This window comes from Pantherophis guttatus, chromosome 1, assembly GCF_059756535.1.
Source record: "Pantherophis guttatus breed Tessera chromosome 1, ASM5975653v1, whole genome shotgun sequence".
NCBI lineage: Eukaryota > Metazoa > Chordata > Lepidosauria > Squamata > Colubridae > Pantherophis > Pantherophis guttatus.
In genome coordinates this window covers 15,406,155-15,425,093 of record NC_142063.1, presented here as the reverse complement: position 1 = coordinate 15,425,093, position 18,939 = coordinate 15,406,155, and the positions used below count along the sequence as shown (strand labels likewise).

Sequence of the window (18,939 nt, the reverse complement as noted above, 5' to 3'; positions counted from 1 at the left end):
TTCCTTCCTTCCCTCTGCTCACTGCCAGCAGTTCGATCCTGACTGGCTCAAGGTTGACTCAGTCTTCCATCTTTCCAAGGTCGGTAAAATGAGGACCCAGATTGTTGGGGGCAAGAGGCTGACTCTGTAAAGCACTTAGAGAGGGCTGTAAAGCACTGTGAAGCAGTATATAAGTCTAAGTGCTATTGCTATTGCTATTAATAACTGCCTTGCTTAGCCATGGAAATTCTGCTCCCGATTGTGATCATGAACGTGGGTCCAAAATATCTAAAGGGATGCTTGGACTAGGGAATCCAATACCTGGTTCAGTTCTCCATTCAAGACATTAATCATCTATGTCTGCTACACAACCACAAATTAGCCAACCTGTCAGCCCTTTGAGGTAAACCAGGTCACCAAACAGACCACAAAAAATCCTAACAGTCTACTGAATTGGCATAGGCTGTAATAACATCTTGAAAACCCAACTGTGTTTCTGTTTCAGAGAGTTAAGGAGAGTGATCTTGAGTTTCTTATTCACCCCTCCTCTCTTCCAGGAGGAACTGATGTTTTTGTAATGGTTGCTGCACTGTGTTCTTCCTTCAAGGCCATCTCTGTGGTAATATTTCTAATATTCGTGCAAATTGAGCCTATGTTTGGGTTAACAAGATATGCAGGACTCCCAATTACCCTGGAACAGTGAAAGCTAGCATGGGTTTTAAACCTAGCTAAATGTCATGTAAACCAAGAAAATTGAGCTTAATCACTCTTAAGTACATCACATAAACACAGCCAGAGTATGAACCCAGGCAAACCATTTTTGTTGGGCCTGACCCAGTTGAGTGCAGGAAAAAAAGCTGTCTGGTGATTCTGTCCCGAAGAGAAACGTTAATAAATAAAAAGAAATTGTCCTTTTCAAAAGTAGAAGGGTTAAAAAAATAAACTCTTTCCTCTACAATAATATTTCTCAGCTTTGGCAATTTTTAAGATGAGTGGACTTCAACTCCCAGCATTCCTCAACCAGCATGCTGCCTGGGGAATGCTGGGAGTTGAAGTTCATCCATCTTATAATTGCCAAGGCACACTGCTGTGGTGAATATTAATGTTTCTCCTCTGCAAGTCAGAGGCAAAGCATCTCTATATTTCATATTTGTAATCTCTGATGCATTTAAATAAAAAAACAATTACCCGTGGCACACTCCCTTTCTAAGCCTGAGGGTAAAAAGAACTGTCTGGAGCTTCCATTGGGCTAGGCCAGTGATTCTCAACCTTGGCCAATGTTAAGATGTATGAACTTCAACTCCCAGAATTCCTTGTGTTGGCTGGGGAATGCTGGGAGTTGAAGTCTTAACTCTTAAAATGGCCGAGGTTGAGAAGTACTAAGCTAGGCAGAGGCAGTGAAAGAAAATCTACTCACTGCAGAAAGGAGCGTGTGTGTTTTTTAAGAAAGAATGCAGAGCCGTTTCATCTTCTCTCCCACAATATTTAGAAATTTTCCCTATCACAAAGAGAAACTGGCTTTACCCAACATTCTCCCCTTTTGTGCTAGTTTTGTTTTCATTTTCATTCAGGTTTGCTTTATTTTCAAATAAACATTCTGCAGAGAGCAGCTTTTATCTGAGAAGGGATACTCTATCCCAGTCTCCTTATAACAGGATCAGGGATCAGTCCATCCTCTCCCAGCTGCTGCAAAACAGCAAGGCAGCTGTCACTTCACATGCACACAGAGAAAAGAACAGATTTTAAAAATGGGTGATATAATCAGAAATCAGTGCTTCCAGAGAGTTAAACTAAAACTCATTGCACAAACCAAGTGTTGCTGTGACAGCTCTTGCAAAATATTTTCATTTTCGTTTCATTTTCGTTTTCAAAACTCAAGAGTTGCCAGGTGTCCACTATTTGAGCCGACAGTCCGCTTTTTTCACATTATGTTCACTATTTTTTTTCACAAAATAGTGGACATTTTTTTTATTCAAAAGCTTTATGATGAAATGGTATGTAATCTAAAGCTGTACAGTCTAAGAGAATAAGGATAGGAGAATCGCGTTTTGTCTTTTTTTTCATAAGTTAGAATGAGACAAAGATTGAATATCCATTGAACTCGATTCTCCGAAAAAATTAATGATGAGATTAAAATAAAAATATATTATAAAATTATGTACAGTTCACATTTTTAAAATGTATTGTAGCTTGTGTCGACTGACCTAAAATGGCGTGTTAAAATGTTTGTAAGAAAATATATAATTTAATTGTAATTTTTTTTTAATTTTTTTACTACTTACCCACCCCCCACCCCCACCCCGCTTATCCGCTATTTTTTGGAAGCAGACCTGGCAACCCTATTTACCAATAAAGGAGAATATTTATAGCTCAGGGTTGACATGAGGGTCCTTGGTGCTCTCTGAGCGTGCTTGTTTTCTTGCAGAAGTTTCATTACCCAAACTAAATAACACCATCAGTGGTAGAAGGGAGTGGGGTCTTGTACTGAAGATGTAACCTAGTTTGGTAATGAAACGTCTGCATGAAAAAAACCAGGCTCAGAGAATATCAAGGGCCCCTCATTCTTTAGCTTTCCATTTATGATCAGTTGCAGCATCTTACTCTTATGTGATTGTGATTTGCTACCTTTTTTGCCAATTTCTGTAAAAAAATGCATTTAGGAAGCTGGTTTCATTTAAAGACCGTGTGATTTGCTTAACAACCACAGTGATGTGCACACAACTGCGGTAAAAATCGTCACAAAAGTAGGTCTAACTCGACTAATCACTGCAACAGCTTACAATGGAAATTCTAGTCCCAATTTTTGACGTACGTCGGGGGCTGCTTGTACATAACATGGCTTTAAATGGGAATTAAATAAATCCAAACAAAACAAGTACATATATATTTATAAAACAATAAAAGTGGGTTAAAAATAAATATCAAGGATTATCAGTTTTCAAGACTCCGTGTTATCACTGGAGGAAGGAGGCCTCCAAATATTTGGAATAATTCCACGTACAGAGAGAAGTATTCACATTTTCCCACTTGTGAGTACTGTATCCTTCGGGCATATCAGAATCAGCTGGCCTACAGATGATGTGAATAAAATCAAGATATAAATCTGGTTGGCTGCTATGAGAAAAATGCTAACTAAGATGGTCCTTGGATTGATCCCTCAAGGCTAATCTTGTTCTCCAGAAAGCCTTTAGATAAGCCTTTCCCCATTATAATTTCATGGAATTTTTAATAAGCCAATCCAAGGTTTTGCCACCCACACAGCCAGAAGTTCAGAATGTGCATCTCTAATTAAGAAGAGGCATTATCAGTTTTCCTTCACAGAAAATAGGATACCTCTTTTAACACTGTGCGATGCATAAATGGACCCTCTAAAGACAAAGGAAGTATATCTTGTTCTTCTGTTTCATTTTATTTGTGTGAAAACATGTGTAAACTTATGCAAAGAGGTGCAGAATGCATCAGCTACGAAGAACCTCACACGATCTTGTAAATTAGATTTTTTTTTTTTAATCAGGCGAATTAAGTCCTGAAACATTTCTGTAAAGGTGTATCTGTAATAAATGTAAAGTTATTCAGGACTGAATCTCCCAATTTCTTTCTTGCAATGAGCACACAAGCACGGATTGTTGATGGAAAGTTTTAGAAACAAAGAAAAAACTTTCAAACTAAAAAAAAAAAATAGTAAAAAATGCCAGTTCCTTTTCACAGCTTTGATTTTTATTGTTTCTTTTCTTTAAAATTTAAATTAATAAACTAAATAAACAACTTTTCCGGATTTCAGACAGACAGAAGGGGTTATTAAAGATACAGATATAGTTAGCAGATACAGGTCTTCAACAAATCTCACCTCAGTTCAACCAAGGCCTTATGCCTTTGTAACTCTCCCCCCAAGAGAAAAGAAAAAGTAGAGTCTAGGAAGAAAAGACAATTTTAAGAGAATTAAAACAAGCCAGGCAGAACAAACAAAGGTACCATGAAGATAGCTTATTTTTTTCACGCAAATAAGTAGATGCAGACATTTTGATGAAAGGTGAATGAACTTCAGAGAGATATAAAATATATATATAAACCTCCCTAATACTCTTCCCATATGAAGAATGCCAGAATATATTTAAGAGTTAAGACTTTCAAAAATCTAAAAAGTTACTGAATGCAAAAGCAAGCTCCTTTTAGCCATACGAAAGGCTCCGGATTGGCTTCGCCCAGACTTCTTCAACCTGGTGCCTTCCAGCTATGTTGTTGACTTCCCATTCTGGGATTTACAGCCCCGATATATCTAGAGGGCACCAGATTGCGGACAGCTCTTGCTCCATACATTTTCAAGCGGTATTTTCAACTCAGAATATGCAGCAAACGTCTCTGCAGAAGGGGCTTAAAAGAGGTCAAGATGGTGACCACAACATCATGATCAAAGATCCACCCTTTCTTTGTGTGTTTGTGTGTGTGAGGCTTTGTTTGTGTGGTCACGGACATCACCTTTTTTTTTTCCACATGCACACACAGACACACACCCTGATACGTGAGGAAAGGAGTTTAGAGAGCCAAAAATGGGGTGAGGGGATAAGTTAAATCTATATACAGAGAATCCTTAGGCCGAATGTACAAGCAAGCGGAAAAAATTAACACCAGTTTGTGAGGGAAGAAACTTTTTGCACTTGTGATACTACTATACACGGGGAGGTTGCAGAAGGGAGAAAGTGGAAGGATGGGCATCGCTCACAAACACATCCTGGGTTCGCAAAAGTGCCCTGCATTCATCAAGGGCAGAATAATAATAATTAATAGAACCAACAACAGTGACAACTACAGCAACGTATCCCTGTTACGACTCAGAGGAGTTTCTGAGTAAAATCAGGGCAGACGATCGGTTGAGAATTATTTTGGAGCAAACTTCGCTTTGCTTCATTGGCCCTGAGGAAGGAAGCCCTTGCACCCCTTTGCTCTTAATTTGTTTCCTCAGCTCAAGTGTTTCCCAATGATGTGGGATTTTTAAGTTAAAAAAGACAGTGCAGCTTTGAGAGGGAACCTTAGACTTTGAGCTTCAGTGTTTAGACACAGTGCACACAGGCTGCCTCCCCTTAGCATACTTAACATGATTACTGAGTTTGCCCATTGTTCTGGATTTGCAGAATAAAACCAACAGGAGAGCTGGTTTGATCTAGTGGTGAAGACACCAGGCTAAAACCCAGGAGACTATGAGTTCTAGACCTGTGATGGTGAACCTATGGCACGCGGAGCCGTATCTGTGGGCACGCGAGCATTGCCCTAGCTCAGCTCCAGCATGCATGCATGTTCTGGCCAGCTGATATTTGGGCCTTCCGGGCCCTCTGGAAGTCAGGAAACGGGTTGTTTCCGGCCTCCGGGGTGGTGGGGAAAGACATTTTTACCCTCCGCAGGCTCCTAGAAAGTCTGTCGAGCCTGGGAAGGGCCAAAAACGACCCTTCCAGTCCCACTGGAAGTCAGGAAATGGGCTGTTTCCGGCCTCCGGGGGGGGGGCGGGGGGAGAGGCCGTTTTCACCCTTCCCAGGCTCCAAGAAAGCCTCTGGAGCCTGGGGAGGGTGAAAAATGGGCCTACCAGGCCCACCGTGCCATCACGTGCTAAAAGCTAGGGAAGCGTGGGGTGGGGTCACGCGCACATGCGTGGGGCACATTGAATTATGGGTGTGGGCACACACGTGTGCGAATCCCCCCCCCTGTGCTCCCCCCGCTATTGGCACGCGAGGCCAAAATGGTTAGCCCTCACTGTTCTAGACCCATTTTAGGCATGAAAGCTGGCTGGGTTATTTTGGGCCAATGACCAGGAGACTGTGAATTCTAGTTCCCCCCTCTTAAGTATGAAAACTGGCTGGGTGACTTTGGGCCAGGTGCCCTCTCTCAGCCCAACCAACTTCACAGGGTTGTTGTTGTTGTTATCTTCGCCACCTTGAGTTATATTATAAAAATAATGAAGAGGGGATTGAAAAAAAACCCACTAACTCCCCACCCTCGCAACTAAATCACAGAGAACTGAACCAAGGTTAATACTACCATAATCAAGCTAATGTGTTGTGTGAATGAAGCTGACAGTTCTTTATCTGACTCAGGAGGCAGAAAGAAACACTGGCATTGCAGTACCAAGAGAGGAATATTTAGTCCCAGAGACCAGGTCCTTGTTGCAGGCCTACAGGGGATCAGCATCAGCATCCTCAGATCAGGAACACCTGCTCTAGGCCAGTTCTAGCTTGTGATCCGATTTTGCCACAGACCCCAAATTCACAGAGTCAAGAGAAGAGGCCTCCTGTCACAAGAGAGAAAAAGAAAACAGGGAGAGCCAACAGAGAACAGCTTCTGGAATTTTTTCCAAGCAGTAGCCACGAGTGCCTGGTTTCTTCTGGGCATTGGAATAACGCATTGTGTTTCTGCTCTTTGTTCAACATTGCACCTAATTGTCTCTGAGTGAACTCGGAAACACAGGGTAAATCAGATAAAACCCATTCTGGGTCAGGAGGGCCAAGAGAGAGGAATTTGGAATGGAAGAAGTGGCAGCTCCTGTCGGAGTCCTGTGACCAAGAAGGAGGCGGCTCAAAATGGAGGGAGAGGGCTTAGAATGGAGGACCTAACATTCCATTCTGGATCATGTGACCAAGAGGAAGGCGGCTTAAAATGAAGGACAGCTCCATTCTGGGTCACATGACCAGGAGGGAGGGAACATAGAATGGCGGACCGAACAGCTCCATTCTGGATCGTGTGACCAAGGAGGCTTAAAATGAAGGAGGTGGCAGCTCCATTCTGGGTCATGTGATCAGAAGGGAAGGATCTTAGAATTGAGGACATGGCAGCATCCTGAGCCGATGCCTAACTGTCTCTCTGTTAGATGAAATGGGAAGGGGGGAGGAGTTTCCTATAGCTCCTATAGCTCCCATACAGGTCTAATCCAATTTCAAACTCAACCGTCTGTCTTGTCCCCCTATATCCCATATGGTCCCATTCTATTCAGTTTTTGCTGGCAGCCAAAGTCCCAAAAGAGGACTTCAGAAAGAGGCTGGGGAATTCTGGGAGTTGAAGTCCACACCAGCTTAAAGTTGCCGAGGCTGAGAAACATTGATCCAGAGGAATCTCTCTTCCCTTTGTATCTTGTTTGTCAAAATATCTTTTGGTGTGGAGTGGAAAAGAAAGAAGGAAGTATAAGCGTATAGGCGTATAGAAGTATATCTCTGTGGCTTAGAAAGGCATGTCTTTTCTGCTGTGGCTCCTGCCCTCTCAAGCAGCATCCCCACCAAGGTGATAATAGCCCCATTCCTGCTAGTCTTCCAGAAAGCCCTGAAAATGTGGATTTTCCAACCGCTTTGGGGATCCCATCGGGAAGTCCACAGGACCGTTATATTGTGTTTAGATAGATGTTCTCTCTTGCAATCGTACTTTCATTTGAATGCTTAAGTTTTTTTTAAAAAAACAGCTATGATATTAGGTGCTAGCTGTAGGCTGCTCAAGAGTCATATTCAAATGAAATGGGCGGCCATATAAGTTTACTATTTAAATATGAAACTCAACGCAACTTCTTAAATATGAAAACCATAGTTTCATGCAGTGTGTCAACCTGGGCATTTGTGGCTTCTCAGGAAATCATCGTCCAGGGGGAACCCTATCCTAGTCTGTCAGGCAAATCAGGGCACAGAATTAACAGCAAATTTACCATGATCGGCAACTCTTGACTTTTTCTGCATGGAGTTTTGCCACCAAGGCTCAAATAAAAAGCAGGCATCGCTCCATTAATTCCCCCCCCCCAATTCTTTTATACAAAAGAAAACCAGGATAAGCAGCAGCTCCCCAAATGGTGTTGAGGCAGAGGGAATCACCCAGCTTCGCTCAGTAAAATGAAGCAAAAATCCCCCCCAAATTCCCCTGGCCAAGACCTCAGGATCTTATGCTGGGAACAAGCAGGGCTCGTTCAGTTCAAAAATCGCAATGGCAGCCTTTGAAAGCCAGGGTCTCACTAGCCCACTCTTTCTCAACAGCCAAAGTGTTGCTGCTGGGGAAAAGACATGAACTTGGGTGTTCCAGCGGAGCCTTGCAGAAAAATGCTGGGCTTCTCAAGACCTTCCTGGATGAAAGAGCGGTGACCAAATGTGCTATGGCAGGGGCTAGGAAGCATCACGGCAAGGTTGTTGTGTTTGTTGAGAGGAACTCAGGAAGAAGGGAGAGGAGGATGGGGCATTAAGAGGGCTGGGGGGTGGGGGCAGGGGAAGGCTCTTAGAGGACAGTCTTGTCTAAATCCACCTTGACCGGCAGTAAGCCTGCTTCCTTGTTCTCCTCCATGGGGCAGATGGCCACGGCAATGACGGGGCGTAAGGAATAGGGCACAGATCCGTCTAGGTCTTCCAGGTACTCTTTGTCTCCATTGATGCTCAGGGGCTAGAAGGAAGGATAGAGGATGTTACAAAAAAATGCTGTCGCTGTAAGTCACCACATGGTCCTCCTTCTTGGACGGTTTTAGAAGAGGCAGGTTTAATTAAAGAGGAGCCTGGATAGCTCAACAGACAGAAGCTCTGTAATTTAACACCAGCTGTCTGCAATTAAAGTAAGATCGAATCCCGCCAGGCTCAAGGTTGACTCAGCCTTCCATCCTTTCTAAAGTAGGTAAATTGAGGACCCAGTTTGTGGGGGCAATAAGCTGACTTTGTATAAATATACAAAAGTATGAAGGCTATTGCTTAACGCATTGTAAGCCGCCCTGAGTCTCTGGAGAAGGGCGGCATATAAATCAAATTTAAAAAAAAATAAAAAAATAAAAATTCAGGTGTGGTTTTAATTCAGGTGGTTTAATTCAGGGGTGTCCAACCTTGGCAACTTTAAGACCTGTGGACTTCAACTCCCAGAATTCCTATGGCTGGCTGGGGAATTCTGGGAGTTGAAGTCCACAGGTCTTAAAGTTGCCGAAGTTGGATAAAGGTAAAGGTTCCCCCACATATGTGTGCTAGTCGCTTCCGGCTCTAGGGGGCGGTGCTCATCTCTGTTTCTAAGCTGAAGAGCCAGCGCTGTGGTCATGTGGCCAATATGACTAAACTTTGATGTAACTTTGATTAGTCAGGAAATGAACTGTTGTTAAATCGAGGACTACCTGTATAACGTTACTGATAGATCCATATAGGTACAGAAGAAGCGAAACCAATTCTAAAGATTCCCAGGGAAAGTACTGGGATATGTTTAGATACAGGTAGTCCTCAACTTAGGACCACAACAAAACCCAAAATTTCTGTTGGTAAGCAAGACAGTTAAATCAGTTGTGACCCATTTTACAATCTTTCTTCCACAGTTGTTAAATGAATCACTGCAGTTGTTAAGTGAGTAATGTGGTTGTTTAATGAATCTGGCATCCCCCGTTGATTTTGCTTGTTGGAAGACAGCTGGGAAGGTTATAAATCATGATCATATGACCCCGGGATAGTGCAACAGCCATAAATACATGCCAATTGTCAAGCACCCAAATTTTGATCATGTAACCATGGTGATTAGAGGGTGTAAATTTTTTCAACTTTCAATTTCCAAACAGACATGCTCAAAATTTGTGACACGCCTTGAGGATTGTAAAGATATTTTTGATTGCTTTAATATAATTTAGATGTGCTTGATAAATAACTACATCAATATCATAACTTGTTGGGGTGATAAAATTGGACTTGGGTAGGTAGAGAGAATCACTCAACCTTTTGAAAGATAGTCCTCAGCTTGTAACAGCAATTGGGTGCTAAACCACAACGTTACGCGATGATCGTGTCACTTAGCGACAGCTAAGTGGTTAAATGAGGACCGTACAGGTTGCTAAGCGAGGATTTCACCCGAAGGCAACTTTCAACTTCCTGCTGGCTTCCCCAATGACTTTGCTTGTGGGAAATGGTCAAGGAAGGCCTGAAATTAGGATCCTGTGACTGTGGCTTGCTGCAACAGCATAATCTGTTATGGATCACAACCACATCACCATGAGAATGCTGCAACAGAGAGAATGATGAGGACTAATCATAAGTACCGTTCATTTAGTGCTGTCGTAACTTTGAACAGTTGCTGAATGAATGGTCATAACCCAAGGACTATGTGTCTATTTGAGAGGAAAACTATTATATCAGAATACATTGCTTAGTTATTAAAATTGATAATAAAAGGTAACTAATTCCTATAAATATATATATTCCGATTCTTTTTCTATTCTCTTTCCCCATCCAGGCACAAAATTGATAACAAAAGGTAACTAATTCCTTCTGAACGCATCAAGTGCTTTAATACCCAAAAGGAGTGACAGATTAACCTGTTGCCAAAGAAAACAATAGTGACTCTTAGGGTACTGGAAGATTGATAAATGATTTTTGGAAAGTGTCAGGGGCCAAAGAAATCTTCCTACTCATCTTCTTGGTCTCCAGAACCCCAAGTTAAAGTTCATGCAATCCAAATTCCTCAAGAGTCCTGGATAAAAGACTTACACAGTGATGAACAGAACTACAAAAAGGACCCACCTCTTATTAATTTCCCCCTACCTGAGTCTTGACGTGTTGATCCGGCGCAGTCACCAAACTGGCGCAACTCAGCCAGAGCATCACCATGATGGAAAGGAAGAGACAAGCAGCCAGAATCCAGCGGGGCAGCCCCGAACGCCTATAACACCCACAAGCAGCCACCCCACCCGCCAAAGAGAAGCCACAAGATTAGCAACCCACCACTGCCATGGACAGATGGAGAGGGAGAATCAAAGTATCCACATATACATGCGTAGAGCCACTTTTCCTAGTAATTAAGATTTTGGCCTAGAAACCAGGAGACGGTGAGTTCTAGTCCCGCCTTAACGCACAAAAGTTGGCTGAGTAACTTTGGGCCAATCACCAGGAGACGGTGAGTTCTAGTCTCGCCTTACGCACAAAAGTTGGCTGGGTAACTTTGGGCCAATCAGCAGGAGACGGTGAGTTCTAGTCCTGCCTTACGCACAAAAGTTGGCTAGGTAACTTTGGGCCAATCACCAGGAGACAGTGAGTTCTAGTTCCGCCTAACGCACAAAAGTTGGCTGGGTGCAGAGGTGAAATGCTACCAGTTCAGACCAGTTCGGAGAACTGGTAGTGATGGCAGTGCGAGGCTCCACCCACCCACCCGGTCGTTACTTCCTGGTTTTTAACTTCCTGGTTTTAACCAGGAAGTAACCTGTTTTTTACCGTCTGCACATGCGCAGAAGGGTTTGTGCATATGCAGAAGGGTTTGCGCATGCACAGAGGGTCCGTGCGGAGCGTGCACTTCCAAACCGGTAGGGAAGGTAAGTAGATTTCTCCCCTGGCTGGGTGCCTTTGGGCCAATCACCAGGAGATGGTGAATTCTAGCCCCCCCCCCTTTATGCACAGGAGTTGGTTGGGGTGATTTTGGCCCAAATACTCTCTCAGTCCAACCCTCCTCACACTGTTGTTGTTGTGGGGAAAATAAGAGGAAGGAGTATCAGGAATATTCACTGCCTTGATATATTTATGAAGTTATAAAGGCCAATAAAAATTTAATACATCTATACATGGATGACAATTTTTGCCCTATTGCTGAGTGCTGATTAACGGTTGAATTCTAATTTGTACTTCTGCCAATGTTTCATTCTTTATTGTCTAACATTTCACAGAGCTCTTATTGTTTAACTGGGGATCTGACCAGGGGTGTCTGAAGGGGATGATCAGAAAAGTGAAGACGATGACAGCAACAGTGGAATCGAAGCTCTGCCTGTTTTTTAATCTACACTGATGCATATTAAAAAATACAGATGGAGCTTCCGTCATACTGTCAGAGCTATCAACTTGAGTTTTTAATTTTTTTAAAGAAAACGTTTCTCAACAGGATTACAAAAGATGAACTAAATTAAGTTCAATAAAAAAACTAAATTAAGTCCAATAAAGAAACAATGAAAATAAACAGAACTAATAAATGAAAAAGAAATAAATAAAATGAAAATGCTGCTGGTAGCGCAGCAGACTAAAGCACTGTTATTAACATCAGCTGCCTGCAATTACTGCAAGTTCAAATCTCACCAGGCTCAAGATTGACTCAGCCTTCCATCCTTTCTAAGGTAGGTAAAATGAGGACCCGGATTGTGGGGCAATAAGCTGACTTTGTATAAATATACAAAAGTATGAAGGCTATTGCTTAACACATTGTAAGCTGCCCTGAGTCTCCGGAGAAGGGCGGCATATAAATCAAATCAAATCAATCAATCAATAAATAAACAGAAAAAGAAAAAGAAATACTCCAAAAGAAAGAAATTACTGGCGTCAGTCCTTCAATATAACTAAGCTAGAAAACCAAAGTCCTGCAGGCCAATATTTCTTTTATTTTAAAATTATAGGACAGGTAATCCTTAACTTAACAACCATTCAAACTTTGACCATTCAAAGTTACAATGGCATGAAAAAAAGTGACTTATGACCGCTTTTCTCACTTATGACCATAGCTGCATCGCTATGGTCATATAATGAAAAAACAGTCACTAAACGAATGTTCGTAAGTCAAAGACTACCTGTTTTTTGGGAAAAAAACCCAAAAGGAAAGAAAGAAGGGAAAGCAGCATTTTCTTCAAGCCAAATGCAGATGTTTGGATTACCCTGCAACCAGGATCAGCTTCACCCACAATTTATCTTGCATCTGATCCAATCCAAATACAATTTTATTCCCCAAACTTTCTCTGTTTCCTTCTCTTTCTAATTACTAAACCACAAGATAAAAAACCCAGAGCGGCATTACTTGGACATGCAGCCCAGGAAATCGTGCTCCAGAGGCATCTGAGACTCCCCCACAGGCTGAGCTGGGGCTGGGGCTGGACTCTTGGGCTCTTCGATGGGAGGTTTCTCCAATTTCTCCTGAAGGCCTGAAAAGAAAATAAATAAGAAATGAGAAAAATAAAAAAGGAAATAAGAGAAACTGGTGACAAAGAGCTCAGGTCAAGCGCCAGCAAGTTTATTTATTTAGCAATAGCAATAGCACTTAGATTTATATACCGCTTCACAGTGCTTTACAGGCCTCTTTAAGTAGTTTAAACAGAGGTGGGCTTCAGATCCTTTAGCAACGGGTTCGCTGCCCCGTTGCTGGGTGGGGGTTTTTCGCCCTCCCCATGCTCCGAAGCAGGGGTGGGTTCTATTTTTTTTTACTACCGGTTCTGTGGGCGTGGCTTATTTTGTGGGTGTGGCTTGGAGGTCATGTGACTAGGTGGGCGTGGCTAGCTGGTCAGAGTCATTTCTGGAAGGTCCTCACACTTACGACCAGTCCTCACACTTACGACCCGACTCATTTGTTTGCTTTTAACACTGATCAGCTATAGGACGGCCCTTTGAAGCCCACGGCAAGAGTTTAAACAGTTTTTTTCCCTCTAGTCATCAGCTGGGACTCAGGAGGCAGCAATAGATTGGGGGTGGGACCAAATAAAAGGTAAGAATAACGTGGGGGGATGGGAGGGTGGGGGGGAGAACCGGTTCGGTGACGTCATATCGTCACCGCTACCGGCTCAGCCGAACCGGACCGAACCGGGAGGAACCCACCACTGCTCCGAAGGCCTTCCTTGAGCCTCCGGAGGGCGAAAACTGCTTCCCCTGGGGTCCGAAGGCTCTCTAGAGGCTAGAAACAGGCCCATTTCCGGACTTCCGGAACCTCCAGTAGGCCCATTTTTTTGCCCTCCCAGACCCTCTGCATGGCCCCTGCACTTACCTGGAATGATGAACAGGCCACGTGGAGACTCTTGGGTGGGGCGGGGTGGGGTGGGTGTGGCCAGCCAGGCGTGGCATTTGGGGGTTCACCGAACCCCAGCGATCCTTGGCTAGAGGATCGCCCAAACCCTGCCGAACCCCCAGGAGCCCACCCCTGAGTTTAAAGAGTTAGCATATTGCTCCCCCCCCCAACAATCTAGATACTCATTTTACCAACCTGGGAAGGAAGGAAGGCTGAGTCAATCTTGAGCCAGTGAGACTCGAACTGCGGAACTTCTGGCAGCCAGCAGCCTGAAATACTGCATTCTAACCACCGCGCCACCATGGCTAATTTTATTTTATTTTAATTTTTAATTTTATTTATTTCATTTTATTTCTTTATTATTTTATTACATTATTTTATTTTATTTATTGGCATCTTACCATAAGGTAATTCTGGGCAGCTTACAGTTACATCTTAGTTAAAAGAAAGATGTTGAAATCAAACCTTAAAACCAGTGGTGAAATCCAATTTTTTTTAATACTGGTTCTGTGGGCATGCTTGGTGGGCATGGCAGAGGAAGGATACTGCAAAATCTCCATTCCCTCCCCACTCCAGGGGAAGGATACTGCAAAATCCCCATTCCCTCCCCACTCCAGGGGAAGGATATTGCAAAATCTCCATTCCCTCCCCACTCTGGGATCAAAATTTCTGCTACTGGTTCTCCGAACTACTCAAAATTTCCGCTACCGGTTCTCCAGAACCTGTCAAAACCTGCTGGATTTCACCCCTGCTTAAAACCAAAGGCACATGGAGAGACCGGGGGCAGGGCGTGTGGGGAGATGGGATCTGTTATTACTCAATCAACCACCACCATTGCACTGACACCTGTACCAGTTGGTGCTCCAAGCCAACTGGCACAGCTACTTCTTTAGGTCCTTACGAAAAGATAGGAGGGTTGCAGCTAACCTCACATTGGGGCAGGCAGGATGTTCCATCCAGAGGGCAGGAGCTACAGGAGAGAAGGCCCCCCACTCCTGGACTCCGCCAGCTGGAATGATCGGGCTGACGGGACCAGCTGTATGCCTCCACTGCTGGCACAGCTGATCCCAGTGGGGTGAGATGATCCTTCAAGTTACCTAGACCAGTGGTGGGTTCCTCCCGGTTCAGCCCGGTTTTCCCAAGCCGGTAGCGGTGATGATATGACGTCACCGAACCAGTTCTGCCAACTGAGGAAATTCATGAGGCAACATCCTTGGACAGGGCAGCCATTGTGCTCTTCTGCTGTTGCTGCCCAACAGCGAAGATTTAATGGATGCTAGCCTGGATTCTAGCAATGTTTCTCAACCCTGGCAACCCTTTAAAATATGTGGACTTCAACTCCCAGAATTACTATAACACCCAACTCGCCAGAAAATTTCTCTGGGGAATTCTGGGAGTTGAAGTCCACACATCTTAAAGGCGCCACGGTTGAGAAATACTGCTTTAGAGAGAGTCAATCACCACTAAGACTCATAGAAATCACTGTGAACCCACTGATTTTGTAGTCGGCGTTTTAAACAGAGTTTTAAATTGGTATCCATCATCATCTTTGATGGCGGCACATGCCACAGTTTAAATCTGCCTTCGCCCAGCTCATATTTATCCTGAATCTTCACGTTACCTGTGTGTGGTTTCAAGGTGTTGGGGGCCGAGACTGTCCAGGTCTTCTCTGAAACCTCTGATTTGGGTGCCTGGGCCTCAGGAATTGGATACTCAACTTCTGGTTGTGACTGTCAAAGAAAGGTAGAGAGGCTCTCAAGCATTCAGGGACATCTTCCATATCTGCTGTATCTTGTTTAAGGAGAACTGACCTTCTGATGAGGGGGTCCCAGGCAAGCATATCACATAAACCATGTTCCAGACCACAGGTTCCTGCAGCTCTTAAGGAATGTGTCTTCTGGAAGCTTAAACCTGAAGTGAAGTGGACAGCTACATTTGGCTCAAAGGATGGGCTAGGTGGCACGCGTAGCCATATTGGTGGGCACGCGAGCTCAGCTCCGGCGCACGCTAGATGTAGGGAAACAGACTGTTTCCTGCTTCCGGAAGCCCTCAGGGTGTTGGGTGGGTGGGGAAAGCCCGTTTTTCTCTCTCTCCAGCCTCCAGAGCCTTTCTAGGAGTCTGGGGAGGGCGAAAACGGCCTTCCCAACCCTCCGGAGGTCCTCTGGAGGCCAGAAATGGCCCATTTGCCAAGTTCTGGTGGGACCAGAAGTTGGCAAACAGGCCATTTCCAGCCTCCAGAGGGCCTCCAGGGGGGTGGGGAAGGCGGTTTTCGCCCTCTCCAGACTGCTAGAAAGGCTCTGGAGGCTGGGGACAGCAAAAAACGGGCTTACTGTGCCATTGCGTGCCAGGAGTGGGGGAAGCATGGGGGGGTTGTGCATGCATGCGCGGGGGCAGGGCGCATAGAATTATGGGTGTCGGCACGCACATGTGTGCCCCCCCCCGCTCCTGGCACGTGATGGCAAAAAGGTTAGCCATCACTGGGCTAGGCTAAGTTTGGCATCCCGCAGGTCGCACTCAAAAGGCGGGCAAGGATAGGCTCCATTTTGTGATGAGGTTTCAAGGAGGAAAATGGGTAGACGTAGTCCTTGACTGATGACCAGTTGCTTAACAATCAAGTTCCAATGGACCCACCTGGGGTATGTATGACCTGGATTTGAAGTTTCAACAGTTGAAACCTGCCACTCCATAATCATATGACTGCACTTCAGGAACCTGACTGCATTTATGTCTGTTTTCAGTGTCCCACGATCACATGATCATGTTTTACGACGAATTTGCCAGAAACTGGCATTTACTTTCAGTTTTCAGCAAAACCACATCTATAGTGAACCGTTAGTTTGCTTAATGATCATCACAAAAAGATCGTAAAATTGGGTCCGTCACATGACCAACCCATTCATTCTATGCGCATCACAAGCATCACTCTGATGGCAGGCTCCATTATGGTCCTAACTTGAGGACTACCAGTACTTTCACCATCTGCAAGTCTAAAGATACTCATTCTGCCTAAGCTTCACCTCACAGGAGAAAAGGGGACAGCAGTTTTTCCTGCCCTCACTCTTATGGCCATAAAAGGAAGGTTTATGAGTCACAAGGAATGAAGCTCACTTCAAACATTACAATTTGCTCCAACCATCTTGTTGTGGCCACAGGACAACTTGCCACGGGACAATTCCACGTGAGATAACTATTATAATATTATCCACCCGTTATCTGCCATTTCCATTTTATGTCCCATTTTTTACGGAAATGTCCAGCTCAAAGACTTTTAAATTAATGAATTAGTTTGATTTTAATCTGCTTTGGTCACAGCAGGTGGCAGCACCTAACCAATGTTGGATGATCTTAAAGACTACACTGGGTTGGACCTGGTTTGTACTGGAAAAGAGACCACTAAGAAATCCCAGGGCTCTAGGTTAAACTGGAAAGTTGGGGAAAAATGCCCAAAGAGACAGAAGTAAATTTATTCCATAAATCCTTGCAATTCTATAGAAAGCAAGGATGATGGAGTGGTTTAGGGTTAGGGTTAGGGTTAGGGTTAGGGTTAGGAAGGAGGGAAGGAGGGAAGGAAGGAAGGAAGGAAGGAAGGAAGGAAGGAAGGAAGGAAGGAAGGAAGGAAGGAAGGAAGGAAGGAAGGGCTCCACATAATCATGTAGCTTGCATTTTTACATAAATGTGGTTCTGTTAGTTGAGTTGTAAGTGCTGCAAAATAAACGTTTAATTAGAGGGAAATCACTCTTGCCAGAGATCTGAACAGGTTAGGTTCAATAATGTGTCAACGCCTGCACTTGTGTAACAAACTCAGTTTGGTTAGTATTAAGCTTGAGTTAGGTTATTTTTGTTTACTTGGCTTAACGTGTTGCAGAAATCAAGATCATTCGGTTAATTAGCTTATGGTTCAACATTCTGTGCTAAATAACACGGGTTAAATCAGTAACAGAATATACCATATTTTTCAGTCTATAAGGACCATACATTAGCTTTAGACGAGGAAAACAAGGGGGGTGGAAAAATCTGCCTCTGCCTTCTAGCATCTATCTGGTATTCATCTGGCTAGCGTCCTTGCAGCAAACAACCTGGTCAGCTTCAACATGTTATCGCAGCCCCAGCACGTGGCTTATCGGGGCTCCACTCCATTGTGCCCACCACTAGTCAGCTGAGCAACAGCTGGATCCCGGCCTCCCGTAGCCCTGCCAATCAGTGGGCTGGTCAACCGGAAATGTGCCATTGCTGCCTCCTCCATGTCTGCTGCCTCCGCCGGGAATGCTGGAGCCTTCACTGCTGAGCAGCTGATTGGCGGTTGAATCAGCCTCCCAGAATACCGCCGATTAGCTGTTCTAGATGGCAGGGAATCACTGCTGCCATTTGCCGCCACCTAATGTTACTGCTGCTGATCACCGCAGCAGCGGCAGCGATAGACTGTGGCGATCCCCGTCACCTAGAATAGCTGATCGGCGGTATTCCAGGCCGATCCACCCGCCAATCAGCTGCTTGGCAGCGAAGGCTCCAGCGTTTCTCGGTGGCGGCAAACAGCGGCGGCAACCCCCCTCCCTGCCACCGCAATATTTGCTCCATAAGACGCCCAGACATTTCCACCCACTTTTTTGGGGTGTGTGAAAGTGCATTTTATAGACCGAAAAATATGGTACTGAGTATTACAAATGCAGTGCCGAATTATAATCAATTAAAAAGAGCCCCCTCCCATTAATTCCTTTCTAATTTAGGTTTCTCATCTACTATTCCTTTCCTGAATCTCTCCCCCCCCCCCCACTTTTATCATTACTTACCTGAAACACAACTACTTTCCCATCATCTGCCTGCAGATAGAAGGTCCATGTGGAAGAAATAAAACTCTGAGCAGAGCTGACAATATCATTGCAGAAACTGGAGACCAGGTCAAAGACGGAGAAGGAGGCCGGTTTCTCATCTTGGATCTATTAAATTACAAAATGAAATTAGTATGCTTGAACTGATTCCTTTCTTCTCACTCAGGCCCATGAAATTGAAAAGCGCCACTTAAACCAGGGGCCTCCAACCTTGGCACCTTTAAGACTTGTGGATTTCAATTTCCAGAATTCTGGGAGTTGAAGTCCACAAGTCTTAAAGGTGCTAAGGTTGGAGACCCCTGACTTAAATGGTTGCCTTTGGTGAGAATAAACAAGACCCAGGTAATCAGGTCTGGCCTCAGTAATGGGAAAAGATAACTCAGCCTCTTAACTCTGACATGATGTTTTCAGATAAATGAACAGGTAG

At 44.3% G+C, this 18,939-nt stretch overlaps 1 protein-coding gene across 1 annotated transcript in view; it reads right to left on the bottom strand.

The window, feature by feature from the left end:
• Positions 1–3,674: 3,674 nt before the first annotated feature.
• The window catches only part of TMEM59L (transmembrane protein 59 like), a 38,316-nt gene continuing 23,051 nt past the window's right edge, over positions 3,675–18,939 (bottom strand). The window contains exons 4-8 of the mRNA XM_034422622.3: positions 18,474–18,620; positions 15,308–15,416; positions 12,709–12,832; positions 10,485–10,602; positions 3,675–8,370 (exon numbers count right to left, since the gene is read on the bottom strand). Coding sequence (XP_034278513.3) covers positions 8,209–8,370; positions 10,485–10,602; positions 12,709–12,832; positions 15,308–15,416; positions 18,474–18,620 — 660 coding nt within the window. The 3' untranslated portion in view covers positions 3,675–8,208. The remainder of the gene's footprint in view (positions 8,371–10,484; positions 10,603–12,708; positions 12,833–15,307; positions 15,417–18,473; positions 18,621–18,939) is intronic.